At 37.6% G+C, this 19,495-nt stretch overlaps 1 protein-coding gene across 2 annotated transcripts in view; it reads left to right on the forward strand.

Annotated features, from left to right (window-relative positions):
• Positions 1-19,495, forward strand: part of DPAGT1 (dolichyl-phosphate N-acetylglucosaminephosphotransferase 1) — a 229,991-nt gene that overhangs the window by 170,413 nt on the left and 40,083 nt on the right. Inside the window, exons 6-8 of one of the 2 annotated variants that reach the window (XM_044080865.1) lie at positions 12,639-12,726; positions 13,267-13,422; positions 16,737-16,787. In XM_044080865.1, the coding sequence (XP_043936800.1) occupies positions 12,639-12,726; positions 13,267-13,422; positions 16,737-16,772 (280 nt within the window). In that variant the 3' untranslated portion in view covers positions 16,773-16,787. Of the gene's footprint in view, positions 1-12,638; positions 12,727-13,266; positions 13,423-16,736; positions 16,788-19,495 lie in introns of those variants that run through there. The other variant, XM_044080866.1, reaches the window with a different exon arrangement.

The raw sequence follows: 19,495 nt of genomic DNA on the forward strand, positions 1-19,495 counted from the left end.
TTGCATGAACGTTGGTACCACTGGCCTTCACTGATTCAGATAAGTGCTCTGTTGAGGAACCTTCTTTACTTTTCCTTAATTGCATTGCTGTTTGCTGCTCTATTAGATGTCAGCTAGGATGGGAAAGAGTGATTGTGGTAGGCAGATTTCTTACAGGGATCTATACTCCCTGTATGATGTCAGTCCTTCGTTCCAGAGACCTTATGAATGTGACTTTTGTCTCAAAACTCCTTCTTGGAGACCCAGTGCCTTAAGGGCCTCACTCAAACAAAAATGACAGACCCTTCCACCCCTGACATCCTACCCATCCAAATGAAAAAGTGTGAGGCTTAGGCCTGATATCATGTTTGCCCATTTGGACTTGGACATACCTGCTGTGGTTTCAGAATCTGTGGTACACCTAGTGCCAGCTCAGATGCATGCTGCTATGACCCTGTTGGAGGTTGGTATGGCGTTTAAGGTTCGCATGTGCAAAATAACTGAAGATACCGATCATGGTGAGAAGGGGGAACCCTTTTCAGTAATCTCCAAAAGACTCAAAGTCACACTACAGATCCTCATTAGAGAGGACACTCCAGGATAACTCATTGAGGTATGTCAGGGGGTCAGAACCTTTGCTTTTAGTCAAAGCAAACACACCTAGGAAAAAGAAACAAAAATGTCTCCGCAGACTTCCAAGTTAAGGGAGTGGATGGATTTTTCACAGGGCCTGTTCAAGGCCATGATGGCACTCAGCCACCATCCTTTGCAGGGCCTACTCCTACTTCTTTTCACCTACCACTCCTCAGAATGAACACTTAGCTTCTTTTGAGGATGAAGAGGCTGAATAAGACTCAGATGAGTACTCCTTAGCCTACTCCTCCCAAATCCATTCTCCAGGCCTAGTGGCTTCTAATGACAAAGACTCCTTTTCTCCTGAATCTCCTGTTGAAAAAGTTTTGGTTGGGGAAACTAGTCTTAATATGATGAAACATTTTGAATGGGAATCAAAGCAGATTACTGAGGTACAACAAAGATACTAGAGCCTCTCGAAAGTAGGCACCCCTACTCTTGCACCCATGTCTCCTCTTCTGAATGCTTTCTGCCACCTGACTCAGAGCCACCAGCATTTAAAAGGCCTGTTAGATTTTACAAAGTACTAAGATTTAAAATTTCTATATAAAAACCTTGTGGCAGACCCTTATGTGTTTTCCATGTCTACAGACAAACCCTGTAAGCAACTTCCTGCTGTTGATAGCCTTCCCTCAAATAAAGACAGCAGAGCAATGGATAGATTGCGTAAAGAGGTGTATACATGTTCCACTCTTGCCTATAGAGCTCTGAATTTATCAGACCCTAATGACTAAACACTTACTGTCTGTTCTGGGGGATTTAAATAAAATATGGTCTTCCCTTTAGGAACCAGGCAGTAAACAGGCCATTTCTTTGGTGGCTCAGGCCTCCCAAGTGGCTAGGCACAGCATAAAATGCATCTGTGACTTTCTTCAGAGCTGCAGCTACATGTTTTATCATCAGGTGATATGCATTGTTATGCTCTCAGCCCCAACCAGAGGATACTAAGACAAAACTTTTAGACTCTGTTTTAAACCAGGACCTTTTGTTTGGTTTGGATGCCACTAACATGTTCAAGCATTTACAAGAACCAGAAAAGATTAGGAAGGACTGTAGACAGACCTTTAATACTTCTCTGCCCAGGTACCAGAAGAACTACCTTGCAAAGCCCATTTCCTTTGCTCACAGGGAGTCTAGGCCTCTTCATAAAGCCAGGAAAATGGAAAAGAAAAAATTCAAAGACAAACCAGATAAGGACTGTACATCTGGGATGTCTGCCTATTCAGACAAGTCTGCCTGACTACCTTCTGTCTCCTGTACCCTCCAGTCCATCCCTATCCTTATCCAAAATACTCACCTCCTTAAAAAGGCTCTTCATCACTTCATAGAAATGAGTTTTGTCCATTATTCAGAATGCGTACAGAATGACTTGGAAGAAAGTTCCTTCGATTAGTGGTAGCCCTACTCCTCCACAAAATCAGATACAGTTGCTCATGCTTATCATTCAGGCCTTACTAGACGAGACATAATAGAACCAGTTCCTACACAGTATGTAGGAAAAGGGGTTCTATTCCAGACTATTCCTTGTTCCTTGAAAAGAGGCAGACTAGAGACCTGTATTGGATCTATTTACTCTCAATATGTATCTACATGTCTTTTTCCTTTCAAGATGTTGCCCCTACAAACTATTCTACCATTCAACCTTCTACAGGCTTTTGTGCTGTCTGTGGATCTCAATGATGCCTACCTCCATATTCCCATTCACCCTTCTTAGAGGAAATTTCTGAGGTTTTCAACTTGCTTATAACATTTTCAGTTCTCTGTTTTGCCTTTCGGACTTCTTACAGCCCCCCCCAGAATTTCACAAAGTGTTGCAGTCCAGTCATAACTTACTGCAGATATTCCCTTATTTGGATGACCTGCTTATTCTGGTGTCTTCTCACCAGACGCACTTGAGTTATCTCAGCTTCACCTTTTCACTACTTTCAGGGTCTGGCGTTCACAGGGAACCTAAAGAAGTCCCCTTTGGAGCCAACCCAAGAGCTAGTTTTCTTAGGATGCAGACTAGACACGAAATTAATGCAGGCCTTTCTACCACCACACAAAGTGCAGAACTTCCCCAGTTACTTTCATTTTCTTCTTCCTCTTCAGATTTGTACAGCAAGAGAAATTCTCGGAGGACTGGGGTTCATGGCAGCAAACATCCCCATGATCCCCTATGCCAGACTTCACTTGAGGAAGATCCAGTGGTACCTGAAATCCACCTGGTCCCAACATTACCATCCTTTGGATCCCCACATTCCTCTCCTGCCTTGCCTAAAGAAGGAACTGTTTTGGTGGAGATTACAGATAAAGCTCAGCCCAGCTCTACCTTTCAAGATGCGGGCACCCAGCTCTACCTTTCAAGATGCAGACACCGCAAAAGGAGTTGCACGCAGTTGCATCAGATGACAAAAGGGGAGCATGGTCAGACAACCTGAGAGTTCATAGACAATGGCCACCAAATCTAAGATTAGTACACATCACTCTGAAAGAGATGTGAGCACCAATACAGGCCCTGAAGATCTTCTCCCATTGATGGAACCCAGGTCCCTTAAGAATGCTCACAGACAGCACAATGGTCATGTCATACATAAACAAGCAAGGGGGCACCAGATTCTATCAACTATGCATACAGATTGGCTCTGTTGACATGGGAGCAGGTTATCAAAGCAAACCTGACTTTCCAAGAGGTTTACATTCTGTCACAGGGCAGTGTCCTGGCATACTTTTAAAAAGATCAAGGGAAGATCCTTAATAATGGATGCAGAACAGGAAGATCTTCCTTGATATAGTCCACAAATTGGAGGGAAAGGGGTCCCACAGATAAATCTGTTTGCTTCCATCAACAGCAAACAACTTCCTCTGTTTTGTACCAGGATGTATTGTCCTCAAACTTGGAAAATGCATGCAATGTCCTTCCCTTGGAAAGGAAGGTTCTTGTATGCCTTCCCTTCACTTCGTCTTCTTCCAAAGGTCTTAATAAAGATTCATAGAAACAACCCAAAGATCTTATTGGTGATTCCCTTTTGGCCAAAGCAGCATGGGTTACCCCTTTCTCTTCCGCCTAGCCAAGGGCCATCACCGGTAGTTACCCTCCACAATGGACTTAGAAAAGGGAAGGGCTCATTACTTCACCCCAGCCTGTCAGCCTTCAACTTGACATTATGGATGATAGGATTCTGACCTTTTTTAGACACAGATATTCTGAGGACGTGCTGCAAGCTGTCCAGGAGGCAAGGAAGCCTACTACCAGGAAATCTTACATAGCCAAATAGAAAATTGTTATTTTATTTTTTATGTATCCTTTGTTAACCAGGTTAGTCCCACTAGGCTAATTGCCTCTTTTCAGGAAACCCTAAGGTAGAATTTATAATACAGTTGGAAATTTGGTCAGTACATCTGGGAACTTCCCATAGTCTTTGCGTTATTAGATGGTGTGGAGGGCTACTGCAGCAACATTGAAGAGGCCTAAGGGAAGCAGCAGGAGGAGAGTAACATTATAGAGAGTCTGAAGGTGGAAAATAAGAAGTTGGAGAAAAAAATTGTTCGATATGGAGTATCAGAATGCAGAAAAAGATTCCTGTTTGATGGATGATGCATCTGAGCAGCATTTAGCTGTTTCATTTCAGAGTGAATTAAACAATTCTGTTGGAGTGGTGCAGATAACAGAACTGGCATCAGGGGGACTTTCAGATGATGCTCTCTTGAAAATAGTTGAGCAAGATGATCCAGGAGACAGTTCTGCTCTTTCATGGGTGAGGTGGCAGATAACTTTTTCGGAAGTGCTGAGGATGGTAATGTGGAGAAGGATCCAGGTGATGTCTCAGCAGGTAATGCAGCAGATAGAACTTATGCAACAGTGACGGAAAGTAAAAAAGGAAAGTAGCAACAAACTGAGAAGGAGTCTGTTTTTTGCAGCAGAGAATGAAGTAATTGAAACATATGCAACAATGACAGACAAAAATGAGAGCAGTAACATATTGTTAATAAAACTGTTTTTAAAAAGAAGAGAAGCTCAACTGAGAAAATAAGAACAATTACATTGTAATAGACAGATGTGTATGAGACAATTTGATAACTGCTCCAGGTTTTAAAGCTTAAGAAATCTGGTCTTTTATACATATAGGGACAGAGCTTTTTTGTGACTTAACATTTGAAACTGATGACAGACTAATGATAACATTTCTGGAATTGTGTAACAAAAAGGATATATCCATGGAACAGTTTGTTTTCTGGTAGTACGTTAAATGAAGTGCTACTTTGCGGTTTGAACTGATAAACTGGAAAAAAGGGATTGTTAAAAAATGCATGCAGGATTTGTGTGAAACTGTTGTTAACATTGTGAAAGTTAGAGACGAGACAAACTTATGGAATGGAGACTGGAAGCTGTTTTAAAATGAAAAAAAATGGTGAAACACTTGCCAGGTATTTTTGTGGCTGGTCATGAAGGGATATTGAGATATACTGGCCAGCCTAAATTGTGTTTCTTGTGTGGAGATTTTTCTCATTTAAATAATGATTGTGACAAAGCTGCAGTGTTACCAGTGTAGAGAGAGAAAGGGCATACAGCAAAAAGGTTTTTGGATGAATACAGATTGTGTAAAAAAATAAACTGGGATACTTTTGGATGGTTTGTCAGGAGCAATCTGTAAATAATGAAAAGGAAATGGAAGAAAATGTACACAAGGAGAGGGAACAAGAGGCTGAGGAAGAAGGTGAACTATGTGAAGAAACCGTAGAAGGAAAACAAATGCATGGGAAAAGAATAGGAAAGATTGCATGCAGTAAGAGAGGTCAGGAGAAGGGCTTGACACTAATATTTTTTGAAGTTCTAGCCAGTAAAAAATCTGATTCCGAGGATCAAAGATAATTTGTACATAAACCCAGGAAAAATATTCAGTAGGGGAAAGAGTGAAAATAAGAAAATTAAAATTTAAAAATATTTCTCCTAAACTTGAAAAAAGGGAAAGCAACAATTTCAAAATACTTTCGGTAAATGTGAACACTATTAGTACTGTAAGAAGGACACCGCTACAGGGATGGCATGTTAACTGTAATGTGGATGTTATTCTGTTATAGGATGTAAGATTTTTGACAAGTGAAGAAAGACTGCAATAGAGAAATTGTGGAATAGAAATATAATGTGGAACTTAAAAAGTGAAACCTGTTCTGGAGTAGCACTTGTTCTAGTAATTGCAGCATTGCTTTTGTGATGTACTGTGCACAGTGTAGTGTTTTTATTTAGGGAAAACTGTGAATAAGTTCAAAATCAGGATGACGCACCCACCTGTCAGACATCAGACTCTGGATCCTAAAAAAAACAACTAACCCAGCACTGCCATGATTTCCCAGACCATAGAGGTTTCTACTTCCACATCCCGGACAAGCTAACTATGGGGCCCACTTGAAGGAAACAAAAATGCCATCCTCAAAAAAATGGAGTTAAGCTGGCAGATTAGGATTGACACCCACAACCACCCTAGTCTAAACTTAGGCTTTTCCATCAAAAGTGTACTTGCATTCAGAAAACTAAACCAGAAATCATATATCTAAAGCACTTGTACTGTTTATCCCAGGATTTGTACATAAACTGGTTGTTGACTCTAATTAATGCTGTTAATATGAAAATGCCAGTAAAGAAATTAGATCTGTGGATCACTGCATCTGTCTCGATATGGTTTATCGGGTGAACTAGTAAGACATGAAACAAGCCACTCTCTTTATCATTTCTATTTTTTTTTTTTTGTAATCTGAAAATGTGCATAAACCTAAATAGTAATTGTCAGGATTTTGAAAATGCTTTTTACCTCGTGATGTGTATAAACCTAAACAGTAAATTTCAGATATTTGAAAAATTTGGGGGACTTGGGCTTTCCTTTGTTGTTAGGATCATAGGAACTTACTAGGCTAATGGCCCTGGAGCCTTTACAAGCCTAGCCAAGAGTTTATCCCCCAAAAGAAACCTCAGTCAGCACCTGTTGCTCCTGCCAGTGAGGGACACAGGTGGGACCCATGGGATAACTTTGTGATTACCCATCCACTCATCAAGGTTGAGCTTGAAGAGGGTCAGTGAGGTGCTCTGTTTGACATGTGTGGGGAGTCTATTCCAGAGACTAGGTAGCCTCTGGGAGACAATCCTGTCTCTCCAGCAGGTTTTGTTGATGTCGCATATTAGATTCAGGCCATTTGAGCGGGTAGTGTGTGAGGAATTAGACTTACGGATATGGAGTATTTCTATGGGGACTAAATACAAGGCTCCTACTTAGATGACCTACACCAATACTGTTTACATCATCCTCTTACATCATCTAACCCTGCCACAGGCCCCAAGGCACCATCCCCTCTCTCTGTAGTTTGGTTACCTGTGCTTCCACCTGTTTCCTTTCTGTTTCTAGCCCTTTATCTAGTCAGGCATAGAGATATCTAGCTCTCTTTTGAATGGACTTCACCATCTGGTTCCTGAAGAGAGGAAAAATCTGAACAGAAGAGCCCTCACTAACTGCTACACCCAGGAAGAAGCTTGATGGTGACAACCCCAGATTGGAATACCATAGAACCACACTGTTAAGACCAGGGCATTCTCCCGATCACTGTAGTTACCCCACAACAAAGTAAAGATATTCTGGTCACTTGGTTTGCATTTAGCTTAATTTCTGTAATCTGCAGTAGAGTGAGACTTGCTATCTCAGAGTCCCACTCCACACTGCTGTATTCTTTACATCATAGGCATAATTTGCATATGCTGAAAGAAGACCTGAGATTCTTATTTTTATTCAAGGTTTTGTATACTCTGCAGTTCACCAGTTTTATTCCATGGGCGCATCAAGCCTACACAAAAGGTTCTGAGGACTCAAATCTTACTTACATTTTTCCTCCTACTTGTGTACAACCATGAGCTCTGTAAAAATGAGCACTGTGACTTGTTTCTACTGTAAGCTATTTCTCTGGATGCAAGTATTATTCAAGAATTAGAATCACCTAGTGTGCCTCTAAGTGACTATCTCCCTGCATATAAAAAGGTTGGTCTTCATCAGGAGGAAGACTGGGACTGGTCACATTAATCAAGTATATGAGCCTGCTATAAGGAGGGTCTGTAATCCTCTTTGCCAAACAAGAGAAGTTTAGTCTTTCATAATGTATTTCAGGAGATATGAGCCCCGTAAAAGCGGGCGCATCCTCTCATATTACATGTGATACAAAACAGGCTAATAAAGTCTGGTGATAGCCTTGTAAAACAAGCATTTTCAGTTATCAAACTGTAAACTACTCTACATACAACTCTTTAGATGTACCTGATGAAGCTCAGGTGAAAGTGTTTTCTAGCATATAGTTCTATAGTGGTAGCTTTTGGTGTGTTGTCATTTTTGGTTTGTTTAAAAATAAAAACATTTTAACTAAGAACAAGGTTCCATAGGCTGCTGAGCTGGTAAATCCTCACAGGTCTTTTGGTAATATTCAAATAAAGGACTAACCTCTAAGCTTTAGGATTAGCTCCTTGTTTTTCCATCTTCCAGATTTTCCTTCAGATAGCTCCCCTGGTTCCTGGTGTCATTGTCTGCAACTGCCTTTAAAGGACAACAATGGGATTCTGTTATTAAATGCTTAACTTCTCTGCCCTTTCTCTCTATTTACTGTCCTTGCTATGAATAAACAATACAGCATTTAAAATATTTTAAATCAACTGTTTCTCTCCACTAGAACAGTACCTTACTGTACTGTGGTGGTTTCACTTTCAAAATACTTTTGTCCTGCCCTGGAAAAGTTTGTTGCAGTCTCCAGTTCATTGATGTCATCAAGGTCACTGAATCCAGATAGTTTTCTGCCCAGTTCCTTGCCCATACTGACATCACCACGACCATCCTAAAAACCCACCCATGCTGTGATGTCACAGCTCCATGGTCTTTCCTCTACCCATACAGAATGTAAAGGCTAGAACAAGAAAACAGTACAGGAGTCAAGTATGCTGCTGTGAACGGTCAGTCACAGCAGGTAACAGCTCAAATTACCCTTAGCACTTTGACAGCTAGGGAGGTTAGGTATGAAGGGGGATGGGAGATGAGTCAAAGTAGCACAGTTCAGGCTTCACAAAAGACTGCAGTTTAGCTGTTCTAAAAAGAAGCAGCAGTAGAAAGTACTTTGAAAGTCTATTCTGTGGCATTTGCATGTTTGTGTTTTAAGTAGTCATTGAAATGTTACTTAAAACTGACAAAGACGGCAGTGTGTGCGTGTAAAATCAGTGTAGTGACTGGAACCTTAGGAAGAAAGAGGCCTGCTTGATGTAATTTTTTTTACAGACAAGCACTGCATTGTGGGATACCTGGAGGCAGACTGAACAATCAGAATTGCTTCAAGATGCCAGACTCAGAAATAATGTTTAAAAATATTTAAAAACCTGTAAATAATCACAGAGTGGTGTTAAAATGCAGGAAACACCAAACCATGATGAAATAAATATGTTTTTCGAGTCTGTGGGTGCAGTTCTCCTTTAAATAAACCTGCTGAATGTAATGTTTTAGAGGAAAAGCACTCTGCCATCTACTTACTTAACTGAATAAACTACTTGTAACTTCAACAAGGTGTCTTTATTCCTCCACAGGGAGAGCATCAGAGAGAGAGGGTCTCCTAGACCTGCTAGCTAAAGTGATTTTATCTGTACTAATCTTTTGTAGTCTTTTTCTTGTTAGTCCTGTCACCCTGTGAGTCACACATGGGATACCAGAGCCAACTCAAGCTATTTGTAAAACGAGGGAAATTATCATAGTTCTACATATAATGTAATCAGTTCACTTTTATAATCCACTCAACCCTAGAAGCTCAAAATCACAACATTTGTACTAACTTAAACTTGCTTCTGTTCAGCCTTTCTTCTCTTGTTATACTATAAAACCCATATTTCTTACAATCTAAGAAGCAGTGCTTGTTTACTTTTATTATCTTTAACATGTACAGTAGTTACTGAAAATACCCCCACATACATTTAAAATTCCCCTGATTGCACATTATACAAAACTGCTTTAACAGTATAACATGTACTTTATATCCTGAAATATTTTATGCAAATACCAGTAAGAACAAAAGTTTTTGTACTTACAGTTACTTTTTACCTTTATTGTCCTTGTATACGGCCCACAAAACCAGTTTAACAAATTCAGCAAAAGGCCAATCTTTTCTCATCCGCATTTATTTACAAAGTCTAGTTTCAAAAATGTGATTGATGCTTTATAATCTCACATTTATTCATTAATTTCAGTGTTGCTGGCCTTCTTGGTCATCTCCATCTCCCAATATTAGACTCTGGTTCATTTCCATTGTATTCCTGATTCTTCTAGTCTCTTCTTGTACAATTTTCTCTCTCTCTCTCTCTCTCAAACATTTTCTTTTGGAAGATTGGAAGAGATTTCACTGGCAAGGGTTTTTTATGAGCTCTGATGTCAGAAGAATGAGAAGCACTGCCCCTTTCAGCTTGCTGGCTTGCTTTTCGTTAAATAAATTTTTATTTCTTCCTTAGTCTATTCTGCATCAAAAATGCCTTTGATCCCCCGGGAAAGTTACCCTGAAGACAGGTGGATACAGTATCTTGAATTGCACACCTGCCTCTCAACATTCCCTGATTGCAGGGATAAATTTGCTTCTCTTTTGCCTGGTGTATGGTGAATAATCATTTTCCACACACTGCTATTTCCAATTTTTAATATTTTCCTGACACAGTTTTGTCAGGATCAGCTCTTTCTGCTGGTTTGATTGCATCTGTAGTAATGTAGGTCTTCGCTACTTTCTCATGGCCAGGTATGGAGCATACACTCGGTACCCTTTCAGTTAACCAGTTCTGTTATGGAACACAATTCCAGTTGGTTATTTGTGCTTTCATAAAATTAATGCAGTATTTTCCTTCCAGTTTCTCTAGTACAGAGGAAGATCTCAGGTTTTCTCTCTGTTTTCTAACTCTACTATTTTTTTTTTTTGAAACGGCTCTTCTTGAGAAATGTCATACTCAGCCAGAATGTCTTCATTTTATCCTCTGATTTTTGCAGTTTTATCAGTTCATCTGAATAGCTAATTAAACTTCTGTTTTTACAGTATCGTGTTGCATGAGTTAATATATTCCGTCAATGCTTTATTTATTTTAATTGCTTCGGAGTATATTTTTTCTTCTAAAGTACTGGAAACCATCTCTTGAACCAAAGCTGAAGTTTGAACTGCATTTTGCTGAACAACTACTGGATCCTTCCCAGGCAATATTTTCTTTTCACATTTGTTTGTTGATTTTCATACAGGTTCTCCAATTTTCTTGTTTCCTGGTATCCAGGAAGTGTACTTAACCAGCAAATTAATTTTAACCAGATAACACTCCTTGTTCCCCCTTTCTGTTTTTACACTGGGAAAGCTGAAATTAAGCAAATTGGTCAATGTGCATCCATATTGGAAGTCCTAAATAATAAATATGTGCTGATATTACAGTATGTTTGTCAGGGAACTTTTGAGAACATTTAAAGATCATGTGCATCTTGATGAAAATAAATGTAGCATCTCTATTTGTTTTTTGGGTTTTTTGCTGCAAAGTTATCTGGTGACTATTGGCTAGTCTAGTCATATTTTCACATAAAGTAATGGTTTTATGTGAAAATAGGAATACCAGAAGGTGGCACTGTCACTGCCAAAGTTTTCTCTTTGTTGTAGTTGTTGCTGTGGTGGGTGGTCCACTGTGATGTACATTTGGCGGCGGAAGCTATGACAGGAAAGGCTTCTGCCCATGAGAGTGAGAATGAAGTTACATCAACTTACTCATTTCCCCTTACAAACTAAATACCGACTTAAGAGGGGAAGTGAATAAATATGTTTTCCCTTGTATATTTAACCACTTTTGCCTCAGGGCTTACTACAGAATGTTTAAGTGTTCAAGTTTGAGCTTTATTGTACTTGCTACCTATTGCCTTGAATCTTCACATTGATTTACAAAAAATTGCTGTAAGTTGAAATGCGAATGTCATTTGAGAGTATTAATTATTTGTTTGTTTAATTATTAATGGTCATTTCTGACTAGACCAAATAGCAGGAAAAACCCGACTTCACATAATCACTATTCTAGGCATGATGACTTAGATTGACACAGTCTGCTAGTTGTAGGAAATGTCTCATTTTTAAAAGACAGAAACAAATTCTGAAGATATTTTTTGTGCATTGGGCACAGACCATAGAAGAATCCCAACTCTAGCAGTGTGGCAACCACTCTAGACGTTCAGCAGGTATGTGCGACTGGTCACACATGATCTTTAAAGCATCTCATAATTGCTTAAGATGATAGAGTTTGAGATAGTATAAAAGAAATTATGCTGCAGCTGTCAAATTAATTGCATTGTTCTGTGGGCCATGGTTAACCGCTCAGCTTATCAGCAACATGGCAAGTGATGTGGAAGCTGATAAACTGAGCTGCTATCATATTTTTTAAAAGGTACAGATAATAAGTAAATTGGTCCACTGTTTATCAGGTGTATTGTAAAGGACAGGATGCAGTGTTAAGATGCTCAAATAGCAGGGTTTGAGAGAATGTGATGTATTTTCTTTGCAGAAGTAATTAAAATCCCTGAATTTTTGTGCAGAGAAAATAACAAGCAGAAGTACTGGTGAGTATTTAGGGTTACACAGAGAAAGGGATTGAGCATACATTTAAGGCTAGCACAGAAATTCATTTTGTTGATGTATTGTTAAAACTCTGTGGTGTGTTTTAGCTAAACATTATTAAGAAGCTTCTAGCATTCAGTATCTCCATATTTTCCTTTTCAGTCTTCTCAGTGCTTTCTTTTGATAGGCATTTTTTCCTTTAATGTGTACACTCTGGTAAAACTTTATAGCTACACAGTTCTATACAGTAGTTTAGCCATATGTATTTGCTTTCTACATGTTTGCAGACAAGCACATAAACATTGCTCCTTCTCATTAAAAAAGATTACATTGTATATGCTCTTCACTGTGGGAAAATGTATAGGTATTTCTGTATTAAATTGTATACATACATATATATCTATGTTATCTGTTTTCATTTCTAGACTTAATCCTAGCACTGGAAAACTGGAAATGAGTTACTCCAAATTTAAAACAAAGGATCTGTCCAAGCTGGGTTCTTTTGTGCTACAGGTAAAGAAGGACCTTTTAGATGTGGAATTTAATGAATGAACCGTAGAAATATATAATTAGCCTGTTAACATACCCATTCTGCTTTAAAAAGGGGAATGATAATGGTGTATATGATATTTGATACGTGTTGTATAATCAGCAAAGGTGCTACACTGTAACAGTTTGTGGTGCATCTTCTTTTCATAGTATTCCATTGATGTTATGATAGTACAGTTTACAGATTATTAATCAGCTTGTAGTCCTAAAGGTCTTAATTCTGGCTTTCACATACCGTGTGGCACATTACCTCATATTTATCCAGGGGCATGCATGTCAGGACAGGAAATGCTTCACGCACTATCTGATAGTAAACTACTTGAATCAGCCATCTCAGCTTTAGACAAAAAAGAAGAAAAAAAGTGCTGCTGTGACTTCCCAAAAGGGAGCTGTTTTAGAGTCTGCAAGTCCTTCATATGGCCTGTATTTCCTGGTTTTTGACTTAACTTTCGGTTAACATGCTGACTTCTGTAATTTATAATTATGTCTCATTCCTCCTTTTAGGTGGCAAAGAAATTGCATGTTGTGGAAGTGAGACAGGAAATTGGTGAGAATGAAGAGTACACAGAGTGCAACAACTTGACTCTTATTAATTTTATCCTAAAACTCGTTGGACCAAAACATGAGAGAACTCTAACTATTCTCTTACTTCTTATACAGGTGAGTTGGGTGCTTATGACTGTTGCTTCACTCAGGTGCGGGGGAAATGCATGCAACAAAGAGAGTATCAGGAATGTTTAGGAGTTACAGCTGCCTTGTAAATTTGTAGATCATGGAATTGCAGTCCTTTGGAGGAACTCTTCCACTTTATTTAATGAAGAAATGAATCATCAGAAATTGGAAGAATTTCCACTTGACTTAAGCATAAGGTGTGATGAGATATGAGGGTTGCTGTAGTATTGCAACACTTATGTTTTCAAATGTGTATCCATGGTCCTGCTGTCAGAGCTGCATTATGTTGTAATCATATCAGCCCCTTATTCCATTCTGTCTCCCTCAGCTGCCATCTTTCATCTCTATACATCATAACTAGGTTCCCACTGTAAATTGCTTTTGTTCTGATTTTCTAAGGTCCATATAACTTGTCATCTGCATACTACTTATTCCCTTCAGTTATGTCTGTTATGTAAATATTAAGTCACATTAAACCTATGAAAGACTCTTGGTGTACCCCTTTTCAAATGCCCACCATGACGCATTTTTGTAGAAACATGAGATTTTGCAGGACAAAACATACACACAGCCAGTGCAAAGGGCAGAACATTTTTATGCCTAAATAAAGGCTTATTCTTTTAGCATTTGAGTTGCTTATGCTATTTTTTTTTAAATATTTAGGTTTTTCAGATATAAAATAACTGTTTTATGCAACTATTAAAGAGAACATAGGAAATAGTTTTTGTCCTAAAATCTCAGGACATTTGCCATTTTTAGTTTTTTTTTTTTTTTTTTTTTTCAGGACACAGCTGCCCAAAGAGAGACATGTAATAGACCTAAATTAATTCTTACCTTTTACCGTTAGCTAATCAAGCACTTCCTAATCGATCATATTTTATTGTTTCATTCACTCCATCTGTCATTTCTATGAGACTTTATCGCTAACCTTGTTGTCATCCAAGAACACCGCATCTGTTGACATTTCCATGTTGGTCTCCTTGTGAATCTAGTCATAAAATTCCGACAGGCTAGTCTGCCATGATTTGGACTTTATGATTTTATGCTGTCTTATGTTCTTCAAAAAAATTCTAATTCGGGTATTCTACTACTCTAGCCTTCAAAATCTTTTCCACCAGTACTTAATAAGGATGTCTTGTTGTGGCCTGAAGTTATCTACCTTTATTTGAAGCAACTTGTGTATCCTTTATTTGAAACAACATGTGTACCCTTTATTTGAAACAACTTGTTTATCACATTTGATGCTTTCCAGTCCTCAGGCACTTTTCCCATCCTCATAGGATCCTAATAAGTTACTGTCTCCTTCAAAACCTCAGCTGGTAGTTGATCAGGGCCTTATGCTTTTTCCCTTCATAAACAAGGTGCCACTTACCACTTCTCAAACATACAGATTCTCTTCCTGTCCATCCATTTTCATTACCCATCATATACCTTCTCTTGCTGTTATAGTATTCTCCTTGCTTTCCTTTATAGATAATGTTACAAAATATTCAGCAAATAATTCAGCCTGTTCCCTTTGGTTCTGTAGTTTTACTCCTCTGTTTTGTAGAGCAGCGGTAGTGCTGTCCTGAATGTAGTGCTGTCTATCACAATCCATAATTTTGACAGCATTGTAAATAATGGAAAGTATCTGAAAATCACCATATGCAAATAAAAAAAAATGCTAAAAGAAATACTCATCACAAACACTTTTACCTGGCCCCAGACAAAGTTTTGTTTGGTACAGCACTTAAAAATGTTTTCAGGGACTCCGACTGAAGAAGATCCAGACTAACCACAAAGTGAATAACCAGGTAAAAAATACAATATATAAAGGACGTAAAATGAGCTCTTTCATTTTAATCAAGTAAAACTTCATCAGATCAATATTAAATAATTAAACAGCTACTTAAATACTTAAGTCACATGACAGCCGAGCCCCCAAACCAACAAAAATTTTAAAGCAACAAAAAACATTTAAAAAGTTTTTTCTAAAAACTCACATTTTCAAAAATAATAATAAATTGCGTATTTTAATCTAAACAACCAACATAAAATAAAATAAAACAGTTTTATCTTTCCAGTGCCTTTAACAGCTTATTGAAACATGTTCATTTACACTGAGCCACGTGCTGGCATTTAACTTAAGCTGCCAGTTTAGTCGCATTTTTCTAACACCAGTGGCCACGGACCACCGTGATCACTAATGTTTACCTTTTCTATAATAGTAAATTTGAAAGCATGTTCTGGGTCTTCAGCTACATGCTTAGCTAAAGTATGGTTCTCTATTCTTCTTAATATCATTTACATGATTGCAAACCCTATCTCTTAGTTTGCGTTCTGTTTTTCCGATGTAATAATCAGGACAGTGTTGACAAATTGTGGCGTACACAATGCCACTAGTATAACAGTTAAAGGCACCCTGCATTTTAATGATGAAGTCTTTGATCTTAAATTGTTCACACAAAAGTATGAAACAACAGATAGTACAACTACCACACTTGTTTATTTTAAACAATCTGTTGTAAACATTTTTGGAACCAAACTTCTCTACTATACTCTTCAAATTTAGGCCTGTTATGTGTATTATATTTCGTTTGTGACCTACTTTTGCTGCAATATGCCTATCATCTTTCAATACTATCTATTTTTTTTCAGCAATGTTTCTAACAAAACTATCTGCATTGAACACAGTGATAAATGAACTCTTAAAGATGTTAGTATGATGTGTTAAAGTAATGCCACAAACACTCTGCATTTTCCTCAACCCCATCAACTCCTACCTGATAAACACTTGTACTCACATGTTCAGGCTTTTAAAATAGGGACTTAAAAATTCTGTTCCTTTTTATTAATGACCTTGTATATTGACCCTTACACAAAAGTGCAAGGATAATCTCTTGCTAGAAACATGCTTTTAATAGTTTCACATTCATCCAGAAAATGTTCAAAGGTAGATACCATTCGGACAGCTCAAATGAACTGCCCTTTAACAACTGCACATTTTTGTGTGTGTGGATGTGAACTAGTATAATGTAGTTAAGCATTTGAAAAAGTAGTTTTGCGATGGATTTGTGATATAAACCTTCTACTCAAATTATCTTTACTAAGCCAAATATCAAGATATGCGATGTTTAAATCATTAAATTCATACTTGATTTTTAAGAAGTCACTGGTTTTGTTTATGTATTCAAAGAAGTCAGCATTCTTGTCAACACTGTCATCCCAAACAATAAAAATGTCCAGATAATGGATGTAAAATTTGCAAGACTTCATGTAGTCTGAGCTGAACAAAATTTTTTTCTCCCATTGGACTATTACAGTGTTTGCAAAAGGCCCACCACAAGCTGAACCCATAGCAACCCCTGATCACTGTAAGTAATATTTACGTTCAAATATCAAAAAGTTAATCTTCATTGCAATCTTGAACAACATTTTGTGTTAATTGTATTCTGTGGAATACCCTTGTCAAACAAATATTCAACAAACCATAGCATCTTAGTGTGATGGGGGATGACTGTATAAAGAGCTTTAACATTTATTTTAATAAAGATGTAACTTTCTTTAAATTGAAGCTTGTTAATTTTTCATAAAAAAATCCCAAGAATCTTTAAAGATTTGGGTCTCTTGTGCTGCCAGGTTTTTCAGTTTCTTCTCTAAAAATCTTTCAAAGGGATGAGTGATGGAGCCCCTGGCATCCACAGTTGGTCTCATGGGGGGGGGGGGGGGGGAGATTGATGAACATTTTTATGTACTTTGGGAATGCCAAAGATCATAGGCACAATGGGAGAAGCTGTGTGTAAGAAATTTAAATTCTTCATAATCATTTTAATGTTCAATAAATGCCATTCAGCTCATTCTTGGTCTCTCTGTATGCTCTGTTAAGTTTGTTTAAAGACGAACTTGCATAGGTGTCATCAGATAACAATTTTACCCATTGTACTGGCATAATCATCCCTTGTCATTATTACAGGACCACCCTCCCTTATCCGGTTTCATAATTCTTAAGTTGTGACTACTCAATTCACTTAGCAATTCTTTTTCTTTAGAGGTCAAATTATCAGATACAATAAATTGCTTTTAATCTGTTATTATTACATAGTGCTTCACAAAACTTGAGTTCACACATTTTTTTTCAAAAACATAATAAGATGGGGTGGACAGGTGGATTATAAGTGCTAGGCACCCTCAAAGTACTCATAGCATCAGTACAATTATCAAACAAAATATTAAAATTCAATTTTCTAATATGTTGCATAAAGTGCATAAGAACATACGCCACATTTGCATTTTTAACAGGAGCAATAGTCAATCCATGTGCAAAATGATCTCCACATTCTGTATTAATAGAATAAGAAGAAAAGTTATAAATATTAAAGTCACCATTTTTGTTCTTGATAATTTTACAAGAATTACACTGCACTTGTTCCGAAACTACGTTTTCTGTTAACTCCAGTTGAGGTTCCTCTTTCTGCCAATGTGATTGTCTTCTCACTGGGGGCTGGGCATAAGGTCTCTGGGCCCATTTGTTGAAATTCTGCTTCGCTTGAATTCGTTCTGAATGCCTGGGTTGTTGGTGTTCTAAAGGGACCCCCTAGATTATTTGAATTTTTATTAGAAGGAGCCTGTTCATTTGTAACATTGTTTTTTTACAGTAGATGAGTTGTAGCTTACAGTAGATGAATTGCTCAAATTGTTGCCCATATTATTTTCATTAAACCTACTACCCCAAGTCTGGGAAGAAGGAGGGAAGGGTAGGGTAGGCTGTATGATTTACATAGTTGCGTCTGTCCCTTTTAAGTTTTTTGATTTTACTCCCTTAATAACATGAATTTGTTCATCAATACTATTAAAAATACAAGCATAGTCAAATTTATATATAATGGTTGAATAGTAAATCATGTGTAATCAAATTATCAAGGGAATTAATGTCAGCTGTGAATTAAACAATAAGTTTGATATTAAATTTTATCGATAGGTCCATATATTCACAACCGTGACAATCAAACATTTTTCAGAAGTTCATTGTGAAGCGGTGAGTCCTTAATTAATCAAGTGGGGGAATGCCAAAGCCTTTTTGAACCACTATTTTCCTTAATGCACTCCGCAAAGAAAGCATTTTTCAATTGCAACTTATTTACCTTCAGAAGTTTATAATCAAACTCATCCAACCATTGTGAAAGGTTGATATTATTTTGTTGCTGTGTGTCGGCCAGTTGAAAATCGCCAAGCAACCACTGTTGTAAAACAGGGACATCCCTAGATGGTGTATTGTCACTAACAGTTTGTACTGAATTTGAACCAGTTCTCAGAGGGTTGGGTGGTAGAATAAAATGTCTTAAATGAGACCCAATGGCTGTTTCATACCTTGTGTCAACATTAGAGAAGACAGAGGTAGAAATATCCTCAAACCAGTGCGAAAGTTGTGGCACCAAAGTGGTAAGATTACCAACAGAACGCTGTAACTCTGTAATATCAGGTTCAGGAAAAAGCGGTTGTGAGCCAGTCAGTCCTCCTGCAGCCATGGCGTGTAAGCAAACCTGAACCAGGAAAAACAAATTGTACAATCCAAGAAAAACAAACAAACTCCTTTCCCCAGAGACTCTGACTGAAGAACCTCCAAACTAACCACAAAGTGAATAACGAAATAAAAAATATGATGAACAAAAATGTAAAATAATCTCTTTTGTTTTAATCAAGTAAAACTTCATCAGATCAATATTAAATAATGAAACAGCAACTTAAATAAGTTACATGACAGCCGACTCCCCCCCAAACCAACAAAAATTTTAAAGCAACTAAAAACAAAAAAAAAAATTGAAAGTATAAAAACTCACATTTTCAAAAATAATAATAAATCATGTGTTTAATCTAAAGTAACACAAGTAAAATCATTTTATTTTGTTTATGTTGCTTGTTTAGATTAAACACACCATTTATTGTTATTTCATGATTTGTTATTTTTGAAAATGTGAATTTTTAAAAAAAAATTTTTAATTTTTTTTGTTTTTCATTGCTTAAAAATGCCTGTTAGTTTGGGGACTCTGCTGTCATGTGACTTATTTAATTACGTATTTAAGTT

The sequence above is a fragment of the Protopterus annectens genome, chromosome 8.part0 (assembly GCF_019279795.1).
Source record: "Protopterus annectens isolate FY-2018-M chromosome 8.part0, PAN1.0, whole genome shotgun sequence".
NCBI lineage: Eukaryota > Metazoa > Chordata > Ceratodontiformes > Protopteridae > Protopterus > Protopterus annectens.